Here is a 19695-nt window from a genome sequence, read left to right as displayed (position 1 = left end):
TTCCTCCCTACATCAACTTTCGCTCCTTCCAAGTTACTGCTTTGGTTACTCTATCCTCACTTCAAACTATAGCACTCATATCTTCACCAACACGAACCAAACCTTCCTAATTCCGTAAATAATCTGAACTTCCTTTATAAACTTGAAACCATATTTCCTTAATTCAATTATTTCTATACGGACGGTTGTAAAAGTCAGGACGGTGTTGGGTGCTCAGTCTATGACTTCCATCTTGTTGTTCCCAATTCCAATTTTACTACTCATTTTCAGTATTAACAGCCGAAACCACAGCCATACTACACTATATCATGTCTTCTCAGCAAATCTTAAGCCCTATATCGTTATGAGTGACAGTATGAGCGCTCTACAAAAATTAAAACAACCCAATAGTGATCTTACTTTTTGATTTGAACACGTTCGATCGGCAACTCAAAATAAATTCTGATGGTAGATAAGTTTTTCTGGTGTGGATGAGATTGGGTGGAAATGAGAAGGCCGATATCGGCGCAAAACTCGCCACCCGTCCCAAACAAACACCAGTTAAGACATTAACAACCTCTGATATAAAGAGAGATCCTAGAGATCTCTGGAGGAAGGTGATAGTTTTAATTTTCTTGAAACTAAAGCTAAAAAGTTATTATCACATAAGAGTAGGGAGATATGGTTTCTAGTTTGAAAGGAATGCTGTGCATTCGTGGAGGGTATGCCCTGCTTAAATGTAATTCTTATCATTATCACTGTGTTGGCAGCCTAGAAGGTACAAAGCACATAAATCCTTTAAAGTAAGCCAGCAGTAATTATCTAAACTGGAGGACTGTCAGCTGATAAATTTTACTGCGGTAAATTGAGTAACTAGATCTTAACAAACTGCAGCGGACAGATCGGCCGTTGGGTGGCACCCCTGTTTTAGACGACCATGCAACTTTCAAATAACGTCAGTAGTAGTTGTGTGTGGCCCCTGTGCGCTAGTGTAGGTCAAGGTTGATTACAATTATCTAACAGGCAAGATGGTGCTCAGAGAAAGTCGCTGAGAATCCTTCAAATTACAGCTTGCCACTCAAAATATCAGACTAAGTCCCGGTCAAAAATGGCTCCTACAATGAGACGAGTTCTTCAGAGAGTTGCCCCTCAATACACTGACATATCAACTGCTAATATTCGAAGAAAATAAACGATGTACTTTTTTAGATTACTGTCAACTACTCGACTATTATATGAATTGTTATCGCAAGAGTGTGAACTGTATTCATTCTTACTTAAATCCTTTCAAATTCCAAATACTGCTGGCCAGTTTAGTTGAGTAGCGGATAGACCTGCACTTAGGTGTAAGTGAGATAGTATTGACCTTCTATGTCTCATCTCCTATGGTATCTTCAATGCTGAAATTTTTCCCAATTAGACCTATCCGATACCTTTTTTTTTATAAGGGTTACTCGTGTTTTACGACCTTTCAATGATCTCTTATGTCCCCTTGCTGGCATCAAGCAGCGAGTGCCTGCTGCACCCTATCCTGTCCCAGATGACATCCGATTAGACTAAGTTCATTTCGATTAGATGTATTCACAACGCTGTAAATTACGTACACCAAAAATTTCAGTGACACAGTGTGAAGATACAGGTTGTTAAGATGTAACTAACTACATATTTCATATTACACATCAATTTTGATCCCTGTATCTTAGTATAAATTTTTGTAGGATTTTCGAAACAAACTTATTAGTTATTAATTGCGGGATTTCAGCCGTTCATTGATTCTTGATTAATATTTATACCAATAAATGGCCGTTTAGAGGTTAGCCTACTCCTCTCCTACAAATGCCCTTAATAGAATTTCCAAAGAAAATTTTTACAAAATTCATAAAAATTTAATCCCAAATTTAAAGAAAATCAAAGTGTTGTCTAGAAAATCTTGAAAGTTAATAAACCAATCTGCTAGAGGACTTCCGATTGTGGGCATTCTTCTTTAAGTTATGTCCGGTCCGTGGGAGCACTCAATCCAAAGTAAATAATGTGCCTACAATGATGATTGTTTTGAGCTGAAGAGTTGTTCAAACGAAATTCTCAGATCATTTTCCAAAAACTCTTTTTGGACGCAATTTCCCTGTGAAAACTCGACTTGGAAAATTTGACATGATCGCCATACTTTCTTTTAGTGAGAAGAAGTAAAACAGCTGACAAATATTATAGCAGATGAAAAATGCACATATTGATAAAACATGTGGTGCGAAATGCTATTTTCGCTTTTTATTTTAAACACTCAAGGCCCCAAATTGAAGGCCAACCATAAAGGTGGCGCCTTGAGCCTGCATGTGAGATGTCCGCCAACTTCTGTTGTAAAGGGACCCGTCCAATCATCCTATTATCAACACAGAGGTAGTAGCGGCACAGGCGGGCCTTTAAGCCATGTGGGCCTCGTCCTGGGCATTAATTATCCAAAAAATAAACATTAAACATTATGTTTAATGAGGCAAGCCTCCATAAGATTTCACTTCGCAATGTTGAAATATTTATGTTCACGACTTATCTATTATGAGGGTAGATATCTGGGTTTAAACGCTTTAATAGTTAGATAAAATACCTACATATGTATTTCTAGACTTGCATTTAAGAATTTCATTTTATGATATTTTTTATTTGATTTTATAAAGGGCATTTTGTTAATTTTACTTTATCAGCAATAATAAAATATTTAATTAATTAAGGATATGTAGGTGTTTTTCCTATTAGAAAAAAGTTTACTAAATACCGGTAACTTAATTTAATTTTTACCGGTAATGAAATCTATTTGAACATCAATACTAATATTTCAAGAGAAAGAGGCACTTTGCTGAAGCCCTTCTTTAGCTCTAATGACGCACTGTGCTTTTCGGTTTTTAGTTCAATTTTTCTGATATCTGTATGTGTTTTTTATTATTATTATAATTATTTAGAGTAGTTTCGCATTGCTACATTATTTTCAAATAGAGAAGTAGCTGTACCCAAAACTAAAGTAGTTTAAATCTGGGATTTTCATTTAAAGCAAATTATAAATATATTTATGCGTAATCGGTGAATTACAAAACCTAAAGTACTTATAAATATCTTTTTACATAAACAGAATTAATAAAAAATTATGCTGAGATACTATTTTGGCCAGTCTATAAGAGAGCTGTGCGGATGATACATTGATCTAGCTGCCTAGTCAGCTGATCTAGTGCCAGCTGTTTCACAACTTCTAACCTTCTCTCTGCCATGTTACACAAGTGTGTTTACTAACAGTGCGCATCGTTCGTGTAATAGTAGCTTATTGTTACTATTGGCAGTAACAATTAGTGTCATCTTGGCACTACACTCTAGTGCTAGCAATGGCATAAATATGTCATTTAGGGGTTATATTTTGGGACACCGTTACATATTGAATGTAAAAATACTCCCACAGCTTTCGAAATCTTTAAGCCCTAAGTTATAGTTTCTTTTTCTCTCGGAATCGGAACGACAGAGACTGTTTTTGATTAAGGGACTAAACTGTAGACCAGGGTCATCAGCAAATTGAAGGCCAGTTGGAATTCATTCTGGGACCTTCGCCAAAGTCAACGGCGGTTCTGCTTAGCTAGGTTCGAGATGCTCCAAGACTCTTCGTGGACAAGCTTAATGTACATTCCAGACTCAGGAAACCATGCCCCTTGCCATTGCAAGAGACTCCTCACACTGGGCCTTTAGCCATTGGAAGCGTTTCTCAGGCAGCTTTGGAGCATTAGTTATCGCAAGTGCTTCGAGGAATAATTTAGCGCCGCTGCCTATCTGGAGAATGTTACAACAGTTCTCGACGGGACGAAATGACTGTGGGTCCCTAATTTCATGTCCTACCCAATCTACTGGCCATCGATTCCAAACTTGTTCGTGGCTGACTGAATGGGAAATTTGTTTAATTCAATATTGAACTAATTTTCCGGGAGAGGAAACATTTATACCAGTAACACCTCCGAGCTTTCATGGCAACCAGAAAGACAAAATAAAGATCGTATAAACACCCACGATTTTCTGATCCGTAAATAAATTTTCTTCAAACTTAGAAGGGTGTTCTAATAAATTTCTTGCCTTTAATGTTATATATATTAAATATATATATATTAAATGTATATATATATATATACACAGGGTGTTCATTTTAAGACGGCTCAAATGCATTTCATGCTTAAACGGTTAATCTGAGCAAAAAATGATAGAGGAAAAATTTGTTGCCTGTCACCTCTAGTTTCAGAATATGTGACTTGATTTTAGATTCCTGCCCGCATACGCGGCTGACGCGCGACCAAATGTGAGGGTTCGCAGTTGACCCCTATTTTCATATACACAGTTTTAAAGAGTAGAAAAAGTAATGAAAGAAACCGGAAACCGCAATTCGATATTTTCAAAATTAAAGGTGCTAGGCCATTTCAAAATCTGGTATTTTTAATCATATTTCAATTTTTTTAACTTGTTATCAAAGAGAAAGAAGAGCACGCGATTGGTCGTTTTAATGTATTTTTTCATCCCCTTTGTACTAAAAATATTGCCAAGGTAAAGCTAGTATTTTACTTAATATCGGGAAATAAGTCGTTTTCCGAGTGATTTTTCTAAGAAAAATCAAATGTTAAGAGCTTCAAACATACACAAAATGGCTAAAAAATAATTTTACATCTGTTACAAACAAGAAGGTTTAATAATTATTTGGTAATTTTGGGAGAGTTGCGTTTAATTACCAAAAAAATTGGAAACCTCCTGCCACATATTTGAGAGATCAATATCTTTCATGTAAAGGATCAAATTTATTCCTAAATTTATCAAATAATGCACTTTTGCAGCATGAACTGTGTCTTGAAAGGTGCCTCCTCAGACTCGCAAGCCAGGTTAGCCAGGAGGTTATAAACTACTCTCTGCATCTGAAGAGGCACCTTTGAAGGCACAGTACATGCTTCACAAGTTGAGTAAATTAATGTAATTTTTATATTTTTGAATATAGTTCTTAAATAAATTAATTATTAAATTACACGTTTGCAAAAAATCGTACTGGATTTGATGATTCTGATCAGTTATATTCTTATGGTAGGTGAATTCCTTTCATGCCGACGCTGTTTTGAGGCCTACTTTTTTGCTATTAATCCCAGATTTCTGCATCAATTTTTAACATAACCCCAATTATTGTATACCTTTCGAAAGGTGATCGTATGTAGATGTTTTTCCTGAATAGTGCTCGGTTTTTTCATATAAAATGTTTTTGAGAAAAATGAAGTCAAAGTTTTTGGAAAAAATTAGAAACTTGCTATTTCTTATGTTTGGGCCACAAAGTAAAATACTTAATATTATTATTTTGAAATACAAATTAGCTTATTTAAAAGGAAATTTAACCTTCTCTCTAATGAGTTTATTAAAATAGCTGTAGCTTTAATAGATTGAGAAATACAGACAAAGTTTTGCTAAAAAGTAGTAACACCTTGAAAAAACATAAAATTAAAAATATCTATAAAACGGAGCCGAATCGAGCCATAGTTTATATGGAATTTTTTGTTGCAAATGATGCCCAGAATCGCCTCCCAAGTTACCGTAGTCTTATGCTGAACACCCTGTATATAAAATGGTATCGTCAATTTGAACGATTGCAACACTTCTTCTCACAACATTTACGCGTAAGAAAAAGTTCCAGAGGAGTATAAGCAATGGAGGCAAAACTGCAATTAAAGTTTCAAAACATATCATAGAGAATTAAAACGGAATAACTTGACGACGTTGGACTTAGAGGACTGCTTACACTTCCCAGGATATCTCCCTAAAAAATGTTAGAATAACAAAAGTAGGCCTTTAGCCTTTAGTAGAAACTCACTAAGTTAATTTCATGAAAACTAGGAATTAAACTAAAAAATCGATTCAATAAAACGCGTCTCTCCAGTTCGCGGATCACTGCCAAATCATTAGTATTAGATGAGGTGAAAAAACGGAATAACTAGTTTGCTAGAATAATATGGCAGAACTGAGTATAATACAACCAGCTATTGTACAGATGTAGTTGCTTAGCTGCAGCTGCATGCGAGGTGCAGTTTGTTGCTGGCACCCAGATCTTCGCGATGTGGGTAATGACAGCGAACGAACAATGTAGGCCACAACCCTATTACTTCTAGTGTTTTCTGCAATAATTAATCACAGCTAGTAGGTCTGTACAGTTTAGAAACCAAAAATATCAAAATAATTCTTTCTTTTTGCAGTCATTAACATCTGTTTTTTTTTAACCTAAGGTTGGTTTTTGTGCTGTTCCAGACAGCTTTGGTATGTAAAAAATGAAAAACAAGTCAACAAGCAAAGGGTAAATAATTTTGGTAAACTGTGTTTTTTTTTATATCAAATTAATGTAATTCATAATTTGTTGTTTAATTAATTAATTTTAATTAGTTTATTTGTTTGTAGAATATGGTCCACAGAGCTGAAGATGACGAAGTACCTAAGTCGAAAGCTCGGCAAAAAATAATGACTGAAATTGGTAATAATCTTTCTTCCTTTAGGAAAGATGAATCAGTCACCAATAACAATGAATAAAATTCATTTTTTATATTTTATATTTGATTACAATTCTACGAAAATACATGTATTCATTCATTAAAATTACTTTTTTGGCACAATTTTCAATATTCAGTTCTAATGAATATTTAAGTAATTAATTCTTACTTAACGTTTGTACTTAGAAATAAATTTATGTATCACTTATTACACCAAAATTTGGATAACGGCACAATTTCGGTTAATTCATTATATTAACATTAAAGTTTTAGCACAATTTTATGTAGGTATTAATTTATAAAACTAACGTTGGTAATTTGGCACTATCTGTTTGCTTTCATTTATTGCTATAAAACATTTGTATTTTGGCACAATATGTATGTATTTGTTTGATTACAATAACATTTGTAATTGGTTATGAGTGAATAATTTTTTATGGATTCATTTATTGCACTAATTTTTCTATTATGGCACTGTATTTATTAAAGTAACATTTATATTTTATTACAATTTTATGAATTCATCATTACAATAAACCTACGTATTTTGGCCTTGTTATCATTTATCTTTTGCTACAATACGAATTGTATGTTCAATTGTTAAACCTAAAAAATTATGCCTAACTTAAGCATTATTAAGCTTTATTTTTTTTCTCAATTACATGAAATGAGTTTCTAGGTTATTAAACTGAATCTCAAACCCAAAACAAGAAGTTGAATAGGTTGTATGCTCTTTCTATACAAAGGTTTGAAATCGTTTTGTTCAAAGCTGTGCGCTTCATCTATTCGAAATTTACACCTTGAATCATATATACCTGCTTCGACGACCAGCTTAAATATCATTGTTTCTGTCCTTCTTAAGACGTTTAGGATTCGGTTCTTAAACTTTGCGCGAAGTATATACAAACAAATGATATGTTTATCGAAGTTAGAACAGCACTAATTAAACGGAAGTTTTGAGCACCGACGGGTGCTAAAGATGTAGATGGGTAAAATCTGGGAAATTGTTTGTAAATACCACCTAGAGCAGACTAGTGATATATATATACTAACTTAGCTAAATTGTACAGCCAATATTAGCAGCAGTAAGAATAAGAATTTTGGTATACTTTTAGAAACTGACGCCTTATTTTTATACGAAGATACCCACAGTTCCACATCTCTAAATCCGGCATCCTGTATAGGGCGGAAATTTGAAGTAAGTGGTCCATTTTTCAACGGCGCTTTCTCAAACCAACCAATCTGAAAACAAACAAATTTACTTTTGAGCTATGAACCTCTTGATATTCAGTTACATAACAAATAATATAAACAAAAGATGGTCTATAATGGGTGCGTTCCACTTGGCGACCACAACGACCAAAACATACTTTCAGGCGTTCCACTTGGCGACCGCGGTCGTTGTTGTCGTGGCGAAAACGTCACTAATGACGTCATTATTTTCGCCCACACAACGACCACAACGCCCCACCTTAAAAGCTGGGTCGAAGTGGGCGTTCAGAGTTGGCGCAATTTTTAAACAAAATATGGCGACCGAAAAAATTATCTCATGTAAATGAAAGTATTATTTCATGTAAATAATAGAATGTGTTTCTCGAAAGTCTACAAAAAATAAATAAATAAATAATTACTTATCTCTTTACATACTAAATCACTGAATAACACAAAATCATTTACCTGAAATAACTTTTAAATTCTTCATTTGAATAAAGATCAATTACTCTGATAGCTAATAATACGTGGCCTAAGTTTTCGCTTTTTATCATTGCGATTTTGTAAAATTGCATTCCACTCTTCATCGGAACTAGATAAAGAACTTTCTAAAGCATTATTAATAAATATCCAACTGTTGCCACAAAAGACACTTTAATTTTATTTAAACGTAAATTTTATAAATACTCCAAAATGCAATATAAAAAATTGAATTATATATATTCTTTTAATATAAGTCAACTTTACCAATAATTAATAAAGTTTATTATAACTGCTTATAAATGGGGTTTAAATTAATAAATAACCTCTTCAAGCTTCTAACTTATTTTCGAAGCCGCCATATGTAATGTTTACATGAACGGTTAAAACGCCCACAGTCCGTTCCACTTGGGTTTTCGATCGCAACGCCCACAAGCAAGTGGAACGGCCAAAATCGCGGTCGTGGCAGAATGTTACTAATAGAAGTTACAATGATCACTTTTGAATTCAGGATTTGAAATTAATGAAAAAGTTGTAGTCGTGCTTGAGAATCACTAATCCTAAGCACTTTGCTTTTAGTGTCTAACTAGCAACTTCAATTTCCGATGCGACACTCTTCAGAACCTAAAAAGCATTTTTCACTTAAGTTCATAATCGCCCTGTACAATCTGTCATACGAACAGTCTAGAAACTTCGTAAATTGATTTGAATGCAAAAAAAAATGCTCCAGTTGTAAAATGAAATACCTGTTCAGATGATAGAGAAGGTTTGGATTTTAATACACTCCACATCACTGACTCTGAACAAGGAGGCGTCGTTAACGAACCATGGTATCGGTAGAACCTGGAACTATCCGCTGGGAGGAACTGATCCGCAGTTAAATCCGAACTAAGTGGTCCAGCGTTAATTTGTGAATATTTGTTCTCTTCTATCAGATGTCCAATAGGTGAGGATTTACTGCCTTCCTTAAACAAACAATAAATTGGGTGAGTAAAACAAAATCTTATAAATCAGATATTAAATTCATAGGAGAACCTATTTCTGAACCTTACTTTGGACACATCCGTCTGTTAAGCATGTGAGCTGAGAATAGGATGAGATTCTCTACTGATCATAATCTCTGCATTCTCTTGTCTATTCCTTACAGTCCAACATGCCTACAATTGTCATTCGCCGACAGTCTGTACATTCCTTACAGTTCGAAGGGCAGATCTTGATAACTACCACTTTTTGTCTCCTCTAGCCTTTATAACATTCTGTCTACTAGGATGTCCTTCTTCCTAGCCGTTTTACTGGCTTGGCCTGTCACGGTTATGACCTAGAGACGGTTTACTGAGCTGTGTTCAGTCCGTTTAAATATGTATGCCCAGTCTGTTTTGATAATGGCTTTCTTGAAGACAGGATGAGACAAAATGCTCGCATTAAAGTTACAAAAAACATGTTTAGCAAGGCACAATAAATTATTTTGGTTACATTATTGTGTAGCTGTAAATACTCCATTCCACAACGGCACAAAGATTGGAGGCTATCAATAATCTGCATTAACAATCATTTTATAACAGCAATGTTTGTAGTCTGTACAACTGTTATTATTTGCAATTGTGCCAACCTTCAGTACAGAATATAAAACTATTTTTTATTAAGCAATAATTTCATACACAACACTGTTATTTATTTCCTATTTTCCTTGTTGAATTTAATTTGAATAATTCAAAAATCTTTTTCTTTACTTACGTTACACTCTGGTTTGATTAGATTCTAAACCATAACTAGGTTCCGGCCAACTCGTGGTAAAGGAACTTCTTCTCCATGCCACAAGCATTCTCTTTGAGTGCCGATCTTGGTAAACCGCCTCTTGGCCGAATCGCAGACCCTGCAAACGTTCCTCTGTATGAAGGACTCCAAGTATCCATATATGGTATTTCAAGGTTCCACCTTGCTTTTATCCCTACAATAACGGGTGGCTACTCATGTAAGCGTTCTCACTGGAAATTGGTTTCCTCAAATTGACCAAACCCGGAAAGCCTCTTTGTCCATGAAGGCAAGGGTTCGTGACTTTACATACCTACATCTGTTGGTGGTTCAATGCCAACATTATGAAAATCCACTACTTCGCCTTTTAGTGTCTAAGACCACCACAAGGGACAGAACTTTTGAAGATTCCATGAAAAACATATGCAACAATCACTCTCTGTACGTCACTTAGGCTTGGTTCGGCCACTTCGCTTTATAGGTATTATCTATCTATTTCATCTTCTGCCATCACCATAACCTCTGATTTGGTAGAAGTTCTTATTGTTTGCATTTCATTAAACTTGGTTCTTTAGCACTTAACATCTTAATTGAACTACGACTCTTGAACAAATCATATATAGTTTTAGGCAGTTTTTTTTTCTCTGAGAAACGTTGCTGCTTCTGTCATTTCTTCTAATGCACTCTTACGAAAATATTTAAAACTAAGTACATAGTAAGTTCATTCTACTCATACGTACTGTAAAGAGAACTGCGATCACAGCCACGCCTGCCGGATCTGGGAGGGCTGCGTTTAGGCTCGGATAGATGGAGTTATAGTGTACGAAATGTACTTCAAGTGGAAACCTGAAACATTCAGCAATAAATGTAATTAGATCTAATTCAGCAGCATTGTCCAATACTTCAATGCTTTGCTGATATTACAGATGAAGTCGCAAATTTCTTCAAATGTTTCTCACCACTAAAAGTAGAATGCGTGGAGTCTGTAGCAAGCACAGTAAGTCTTGGATATGATTCTCTGTGCTGTAGCAGAGCGGCCTACAGCTGACCTTGAAAAGCTTGCCTTGGTCTAATTCTCCAAAGCTGCCTAGATAATCGTTAACTTTTCCTCGAAAATAGTTTTAATTCGAATCTAATTTCAACTTTTTTTGTGAAACCCGTTAAATGGCAGATTTTCATGCGATTTCCACCATCTGACTTGGAACTTTTTGAAAGTATACCCCTCCGTGACCACACCACCACTGTTCATGCTCATTAATTAAACTCGAATTATCCAATTGCAACGTTGGTTACAATCCTCGATATTTATTCCCCTAACGAAAAGAAAAACATCTTGATGTATTATTTGTGATACCCTGTACTATTACTTTACTATTGTACTATTCAAATAAAGCAATTGCTATTTATCCAATTTAGTCAAATAACTTGCTATATGAATGCCAATATTCTGCCGCTAACCCATGTTAATATTAATATTACATGTGTTACGTACAATAAAATATGTGTATAATTATTTGTATAACGTAGGCAATAGTGTATGTGTTTATTTAATGTATAACATATAAAACAAGTTTGTATACATGGATGTATGATGAATGGACATGGGTAATACCGAGGCATGTGATTGATGGATAATCTCCGGCCTTAAACTCGAAATACGTCATGCTCAAGATGAACACGGACGAAACGACTCTACATGGACTGCAATGATAAAAATGTTGAGAATATATTTTTCAATTATTCATATTTACCATAAAAACCATTCCAGAAAATATTTTTTAAACTTTTTGAGTTCTATATCGACTATTGCAAATGTTTATAGAGTTCGGGTATAATCAAATTACAGTCCCTATTCCAGAGACCCAACTCTCTCTTTTTGAGAGGAACTACATTTCTGTATTACATTTTTATTTAAAAATGCAATACTATAGACTCTAGAATGGTAATATTTTCCTGTACAGAGGTTGAAGTAAGCAGAAGCAGAATGCTGACCTGATGCCGTCGACCGTATGCTCTGATGGCCAATGGAAGTGAATGTGGTCCAAAGAGTAGAATCCTCGAATCCCGCCAGCTGCCACTCCCACTGCCACAGTTTTGCTTGGCATGAGTTTGACTGAAATCAATTAGAAATCATTTCTAGGATATCACCTAACATTTAGGAAAACGATTTCATTTATATGTATGATTGATCGTAGTAGAGTTTGATCAGTAGCCTCCGAGTATTTACGGCTGCTTTATGCTTAGGAGAAATTGATTTAGATCATTTATCTACTCTACTCAAATGAATAGCCTATCCATAAAAGAGAATCCGAAACAGTTGAAAGAACGTCTTTCTAAAATTAATACATTAGAAAGCACCAAGCTCGTAATGATCTAAAATAAATTACACTGAAATGTCTGTAGATGTATTCATCCAATATTTGTTTGCAAAAATGTGAACTTCTATAATGCCCAGTTTCCTGAAAATTTTGGAGGCGAGAAATGTAAAAAAGGATGCATTTGCCAGCTTGTATTTATTAAATAAATCATGCGATTTATTGGATTGCAAGCAGAGTTGCTAGGAAGTAAATGATTGTCAGATTTGGCAGACCGGCTCTAGTGCTATTTATGCTTCGCTGATGGCAATTGAGGAGCATCTCGGAGGCTGTAGCTATCATATTTAAGGCAACCACTATGTTGAACACCTCGGCTGTCCATATAGATTTGGATCCCAGCCAACTATTTAACACTAAACTATTTTAAAATGGACGGTCTTAAATCATTTACATAAGTAGAAGAATTCAATGAATAAACAGATATAAATTATCTAAAAATATCAAACTCACAACCGCTCCAAATGTATGTGTTAAATAAAGCAGAACTAGGTTGCTTACATCTCACAAGGCGCTTCTTAACACCACCGATTCGGTAACTGATTAGGAATTCTGCTATTAGGACTTCTTTTCTCTAGACTGAACCTGCATTTAACTGTGTTTGTCTGAGGTACAAAAAACTTTGCCAACATGAAATTCTGACAGTAGGTATTTGTCTCTTCGATGATGAAAAGTTTGAAATTTTGAAATAGCAGATATTTTCGCTAAAACTTAAAAATCATATTTTCCTCTAATATGTTCTATAAACGTAAGAGAAAATTATAATTCGCCAATTTTAAAGTTACTCAGTTAAATTTATTGTCTCCATCTATATTTTGGGAAGGGGGGGCTAAAGAAACAGTATTAGTATGCCAATAGTTGATCTTGAAGTTTCATTTCAGACAGTTAGTAAAGAAGTTGCGCTCACCGGTGTGCTCATCCAGTAGGATGCTAAGTGCGCTAAGGTTGTAGTTGACGAATACGAAGGGCTGGGCGCCGGGCACGAGGTACGCATCCTTCGAGTCGATATCGATGGGCGACTGTTCTTCGCCTAGTTCGCACACTCCCTCTGCAACATATCAGCGTACTAAAGTTAAACATAATCTGTTTTTTCAAACTAAAAATATCAGTGATTTTGCCATTTTCACCAGATTCGGTGAAGTCAGTCTTACGGTTAAGACATTTTCTTAGAGTAGAAAATCTAGAAATGCTGTTGATACTTGACGATCTGTTAAACACCCTAAGATTCATTCTGCAGATTCCTGAGAATCGCTGAAAACCTAATTTTTTTTGAAAACGTTTCAAATAAAGCGGCCGGAGAGCAAACGTAGTTTAAACAACATTTTTTGGCCATTTACGAGAAAACCTCAACGGACTCAAAAAAACCCTTTGTAAATTAGCCCAACCAGATGGCAGATTTCGGTCCAAACCTTAATCACTCATAATACCGAGACAAAATAAGGAGTTCGGATACTCGCAGCGTTTTGTGTGTAAACTCTCACCCTTAGAAATCATTTACGAATGACAATTTTTTCGAGATCTGGGTATCTCAAAACGGATAATTCTAGTTAAAGCACAAAATAGAAAACCAGCACGTTGTCTACTTTCCTATTGAGCAGAGGTATCTAACTGGCGACGTTAGGTGATTTTTTTTTTGCCCCCTCGATTTTCTGAAATAAAAATAAAACGAAAAAAGTAGTGCTTCACTAGTCAAGAAAATAGTGCTTAGGGGAGATCGAGTCAATAACGTTGACACAATTCCCATTAACCCTTCAAGTTAAACAGCGGGTCTGTATAAACAGCTGACAGTTCCGGCGACGTCTGGAAACGATGTCTGCCATTCTTAATGTCACCTGATATAAACTGATTCCTGCAGCGAAAAGGTTATAAAGAGGTTTCGGGGTTGTGATGTAATGAATCATACCTACCAAATCAAATTTTCAAATGTGTTGTTGCCCTGTTGCACCAAATGGCTCGCCTTTTCATTGGGTTTGACACCGCTGGTCTATATTTCTGATTTTCCAATTTCACTCACCCGCTTTTATGACCAGGGCTAAAATAAACACAAAGGGTAGCCATAACATAGAAAATGAAAAGTAAGATATAAGGTAAAACTCAATATTGGCTCCTAGATTTCTACTTTTTCTGTCTCTGTCACAAAACTCTATGGCCAAAACTAAAATAAATAAACATAAAGGGTAGCCATAACATAGAAAATGAAAAGTAAGATATAAGGTAAAACTCAATATTGGCTCCTAGATTTCTACTTTTTCTGTCTCTGTCACAAAACTCTATGGCCAAAACTAAAATAAATAAACATAAAGGGTAGCCATAACATAGAAAATGAAAAGTAAGATATAAGGTAAAACTCAATATTGGCTCCTAGATTTCTACTTTTTCTGTCTCTGTCACAAAACTCTATGGCCAAAACTAAAATAAATAAACACAAAGGGGAGCCATTTTTTTTTTCGAAAATGTTGGTAAAATGCAAATGAAAATCACCGAATTGGCTACACTTCGTCTAGATTTCAACTTGTTTTGTATCTGTTATCTAGTTTTAAGGCCAAAGCCAAAATATACTTAACAGGTAGCCTTTTTTGGAAAATGAAAAGTCAAATACAACAGGAAAATACCAAATTGGCATCCAGTTCGTCTAGATTTCTACTATTCCTCTCTCTGTGACCTACCTTTACAGTTAGGGATAAAATAGAGTAGTTTTCATTTCGAAAATAGAAGATAAGATTCTAGTGATAAATCCTGAATTGGATTGCAGTTTTTCTAGGTTTATATACTTTAGTTTTTTATTTTAGTATGGCCATTAAAAAAGTTATCTGAGATAGGAAAATGAAAATCTAGAGAAACTTGAAACCAATTCGGTGTTTTTTCTGTTGTTTCTTATCTTCATTTTCTAAATGAAGGGTACATTTTATGTTTATTTTTGCTCTGGCCCTTAAAGTAGGAGATCGAGACTGAATAAATAGAAATCTGGATGAAATAGAATCCAATTCGGCATGTTCCAGTTATATTCTCTCGCTAAGCACTATTTTCATTTTATTTCAGATCATCATGGGCCATAAAGAATTACTTCGGGGCCGCATGCGGCTCTAGGTACCCCAGTTTGATACACTTCTGCTATAGCAGAGATATTATAACGAGCATTCTGGGTTGTGATGTTATAAATTTTACCTAACAAATCAAATTTGTAAATGTGATGTTGCCCACGAGAATCTTGTCTATTGCACTGAGTGTCCCGTGTTTTAATTGAGTTTGACACTCCTGCTGTTGAGTAAGTGAAATAAAATATAAACTATATGTAAATCAGAAATTTATTTAATTACTTGAGTTAGTGGTTCCTCCACATGGTGGAGCGGAAGGCAGAGATAAATATAAATACAGAACTTTGCGAAAAATGCTTACCTTTGTGCTCCCATCCCGAGACAGCTTGCACGATCACTGCAACACAAGATTGCACTCAGTACCAATTAATCTGATCAAGCAGGTTGCCATAGTGCAGTGGGACCCTATGGTAGTGGTAAGGAGGGAGACGGAAGTGGTCCTCCCCTCCTCATCCGTCCTCCGTACTCAGAACACGTCTTCAATGTGACCAACTAGCACGTTGTATGTAACTCTATTATTGCGCCATTGGAACATCGGAAGGACTGGCAAGTCATACCGTGCACTTTACCTAGTTGGGTTTAATGAACCTAAAACCAAAACTCTATTTTTCGCACGAGCAGAAAGGTTTATTTTCTCGAATGGGGAATTAATACGTTCGTGATTTAGATATTCGTTTTTTCCCGAAAATGTAAGCTTGAGGTCCTCTGAGAACGTAAAACGTGATTTTTACAAAACGGTGCCTGACAGTGTGTCTGTCCCTGGCTGTGTGGTTAGCACTTTGCAAAATAGAAAAATGCAGAATTTTCAAAGTAGATATTTAGATTAGGGGCCATTATTGGACCGGAAATAATCTCACGGACATAATTGGTCAACAGGAATTGCCACATTCCTGGTTCGGTACTTCCGTTTCAGGGCGTACAATCTACATTAAACTTGTTCACTAATCAGTATTACTTCTACTTCTTTTTTTTCTATACTTTGTTCTAGATTAGTTCATTATTTTTAGTTTTTACTTATAATGGTCTCTTTAATTAACTCTATGAAATGCCATTTCAGGGTGATGTGAAACCGCTCCCTTCCTAATTTTAAGCAGGAATAGATGAATTGTTCAAATTTCAACTCCACGGCGCTCCGTGAACGCTTTCAAGGAGTGGATTTTTCGCTTTGTTGAGAGTTTCTAGTAGACAGCTTCATATATTCCCAATCCTTCAAATATAAGATACCTCGTAACTTTATTGGTAGTTATTTTTAGAAAAGTTTTCTGGGAATGATGGTTTTAGTTTTAGGCTTACTGTAAAATATATTTTTGTATGATGCGTGGTTTTACGAACTGTATAATGTTTAAAAATAGTTAAATACGTTTCAAAAATTCGGATAAAATGTTAGACATTGGACCAACTGAATTCTTGGGAGTGTACCCTGCTGATTGTTTTACCACATGTTAAAATAAATGAATTTTCTATGAACACATATTTAGTACTCAAACTCAAGATTCCTATTATTAGGAGATTTAAAGTTAATCGTTTGAGTAAATTTCAAAAAAACTACCTCTCTAAAAACTACGCATACCTCTAATGTACGCGCGCAGCCTTCTGTCGCTTTTCCTGCTGAGATATTTCATCAATACGGTCATTTGGTTTTTCATACCAAGGGGACCTCCAATCATATAATTCAGGGAAGAAATGAATTATTCTAAAATTGGCTGCGGCTAGCGAGAGAGAAACATTGGAAGGTTTGTATCTATCTGCAAATATTAAGATTGTCTGCTGGCTGTTGTTGCGTAAGATAGCGATTTATTAAATTGAAAGGGGCTGTCGCCATTATGTGATAATATAGCACGCATTCTGCCACTCTACATTACTGTTTATCATTGTGATGAAAACATTGGACAACACTGCGTCGGCTGGTCTTTGGGACTGCCTAACTGGGATAGAACCCACTGTGGAACTGCTCAGAGCAAGTTCGAAAGTAAATACACTTTCGAAACTGATCAATTCTAAGGGGGAAAGGATTGAGAAGATTTTCTTTTCAGATTATGTACAAGAATATCTTGCAAACTAATAATTTCTGAACTAAATGGATAAAAAGAAAAAGAATATCCCACGAACCTGAGGGATTGAAAGATTTACTATTATCCAACGATATAGCAATCATTTTATCGTTAAATAATTCAATGAAAAGACCTGGCAAATGTTCTGAAAGTGTCCATGAAAGTAAGAGGATTATTTCTGAAGTCATTCTCTTGACTTCCTTCTCACCTCACACCCTCCATAAGAGGAAGTATGTTTTCATACAGATTATCTATTATGTTTTTAACGGAAATACACTTTCAGGTTCTTTTACGAATGAATAAAGTAAATCATAAGGAAAATGTTTAGTAAGCGTCTTCGCCGTGGTATTGGATCCTCAAATCAACCCTCGATCTCTGGGTGCCTCGATTTATTGAGTTCGATGCAACTGAATGCCCTATTCATACACCCTTTACGCATTGAGTCCAATTAACATATCATATTGTGGAATACAGCATGTTTACCCAAAACGTTTATTACTTCCTTCAGACCCTCCAGATCAAGGAACCTCTTTTTTCGAAGCTAAAAAACCTATAATTAGACCGGAAACATTTTCTCCTTTATTCAATGATTGTTCCAACGTATAAATGTGTTTTTATGAAATTAATTAGATTCTGCGATATTAAGTTTTTGATGGGACTGGCAACACTGACGAATATCTCGCTTGAATAATGCTAGAAAGAGCTAAAGCTGATGTTGAGACCTTCTTATCCCTTCTACATTCCTAAAGATAACAGTTTTACCCAAACTTTCTTTCCATTCTTTTTTGATCTAACGAACTGATCTAACTCACACAAATAGGGGGAACAGACTGTAGTAGCGTCTTTCTGGCAGGAATTTATGAACGGAAGTCTCATTCTTCTGTCCACTCTAACCAGGGGGATGCGACCCATCTTCACAATCTATGATTGGATAAAATCTATGAACCACAAAATGGTTACACAAAACTGATAATAGTCTCTCAGTATAAAAAGCGATGAGGCAGTTTTCTATAAAATTGAAAGTCTAGTGGGGAACCTTCTCTTATCGCAATTCACGAGTTTATAGACGGGTTCATTAAAATGAAATAAATCTGTTGCAAGAAGTGTATCCCAGTCTACCCCACAACCGCTTCAAGATTATTATTTCTAGAGTAGTTTCGAACCAAACTGATAGATTTGATGCATGTGCGTAATTCCAGTTCAGGTAATTAATTATCCTTGAACGAGTTCCAAAATTACTGAAAACAGCTGATCTTCCAACTTGGAATTTTGAATAGATAATGTCAACTTATAAAATACGTAGGTGTTAGAACCGTACAATACACTAGAATGGCATTGGAACACCTAGTATTTTGCCCCTCTCTCGTATCCCCACATAAGTAACTTTTCCTGGGCGACTGTTTCAAATAAAAGCAATAGAACTAACTGTGTGTAGTGTGTATAAAGAGTTTAAAAGAAACCAATGGAATCATTTTCCAAAAATATCGCAATAAAATGAAAAATCCATTTTGAATAACGCCACAATTCTGGGCAATCTATTTAGAATTCTAGTTGTTACTTTTATATCTATTGATTTAAAACAGATAATGAAGCAATTCATTACCTGAAACAGCATTTTGAAGAAAATTTCCCAATTAAAAAAAGATCTATTTGAAAAGAAATATTCCTCGTTCCCAACTCGTTTGAAGACCTCAAAACGATTATTTCTGGCGAACTCTGGCACGATTACGTACTTCCTGTAACTATTATCACTGAAATAGTGGAATGCCTTCAACTAAACAATGGTACTCAGGATTTACATATGAGTTATAGCCGATTGTAAGTAATTATTGAAAAGTTTTGAATAGAACGCCAACAATTCTGACAAGTTGCGACCAGGACCCTAAACGGAATCTAATATTCAAGCTTCTTGCATAATCTTTTTGGTCAAATATCAATGCGTACATGCAAATTTCTGGCTGACTCAAAGCATGCGTTCTTGAGGAAAGACAATTTGGAAAATTTGTCAGATAGGAGGAAGTGTGCTGGGATGCAAGCAAGCGGAAGGAAGTGAACCTACCTGGGAGGAGCAGGAAAGGCAAGGCGTGCATACTGGCCGCCACTGATGCTCTGCTCACTTTGACGACTCGCGGCTAACTCGGACTCAGCGCCCCACACTCGCAACCTGCCAGCCTCTCTTCCTCCATATTTACTACCACCCTATCTGCCAAACAGCCATTTCTTTAAC

General features: G+C 35.5%; 2 protein-coding genes across 15 annotated transcripts in view; one reads left to right on the top strand and one right to left on the bottom strand.

Annotated features, from left to right (window-relative positions):
• Window positions 1–19695, top strand: part of LOC141448671 (uncharacterized) — a 142200-nt gene that overhangs the window by 118529 nt on the left and 3976 nt on the right. For 6 of the 13 annotated variants that reach the window (XM_074117189.1, XM_074117188.1, XM_074117185.1 and 3 more), the window contains exons 5-6: window positions 6249–6316; window positions 6418–7011. The gene's annotated coding sequence lies outside the window, so the exon portion shown is untranslated. Of the gene's footprint in view, window positions 1–6248; window positions 6317–6417; window positions 9185–19695 lie in introns of those variants that run through there. The other 7 variants (XM_074117187.1, XM_074117184.1, XM_074117183.1 and 4 more) reach the window with 2 other exon arrangements.
• On the bottom strand, window positions 6534–19648 carry LOC141448662 (carbonic anhydrase 6-like). Of its 2 annotated transcripts, XM_074117169.1 has the most exons (7): window positions 19528–19648; window positions 15719–15754; window positions 13230–13370; window positions 11943–12063; window positions 10691–10796; window positions 8945–9163; window positions 6534–7748 (listed from the first exon to the last, which is right to left on the bottom strand). In XM_074117169.1, the coding sequence occupies exons 1-7, from the start codon at window positions 19556–19558 to the stop codon at window positions 7560–7562; spliced, it is 843 nt and encodes a 280-aa protein (XP_073973270.1). In that variant the 5' UTR covers window positions 19559–19648; the 3' UTR covers window positions 6534–7559. The 2 variants fall into 2 exon arrangements, with proteins under 2 accessions (XP_073973270.1, XP_073973271.1); XM_074117170.1 differs by lacking the exon at window positions 15719–15754 and having other exon boundaries at window positions 19528–19641.

The sequence above is a fragment of the Rhodnius prolixus genome, unplaced genomic scaffold, assembly GCF_049639745.1.
Source record: "Rhodnius prolixus isolate KJV_2025 unplaced genomic scaffold, Rpr scaffold_2, whole genome shotgun sequence".
Taxonomy (NCBI): Eukaryota; Metazoa; Arthropoda; class Insecta; order Hemiptera; family Reduviidae; genus Rhodnius; species Rhodnius prolixus.
Note: the sequence above shows the minus strand (reverse complement) of the source record. Positions and strands in the feature narration are given on the sequence as shown.

What these genes read in the sequence shown, in the direction of transcription:
- LOC141448662 (XM_074117169.1), bottom strand. Translation starts at nt 19,558, where the DNA reads ATGCACGCCTTGCCTTTCCTGCTCCTCCCAG. An exon ending in TGATCGCAGTTCTCTTTACA is followed by an intron (nt 9,164 to 10,690) that starts GTACGTATGAGT and finishes TGTTTGTTTAAG; the next exon opens with GAAGGCAGTAAATCCTCACC. An exon ending in CTTCTCTATCATCTGAACAG is followed by an intron (nt 7,749 to 8,944) that starts GTATTTCATTTT and finishes GTTTGTTTTCAG; the next exon opens with ATTGGTTGGTTTGAGAAAGC.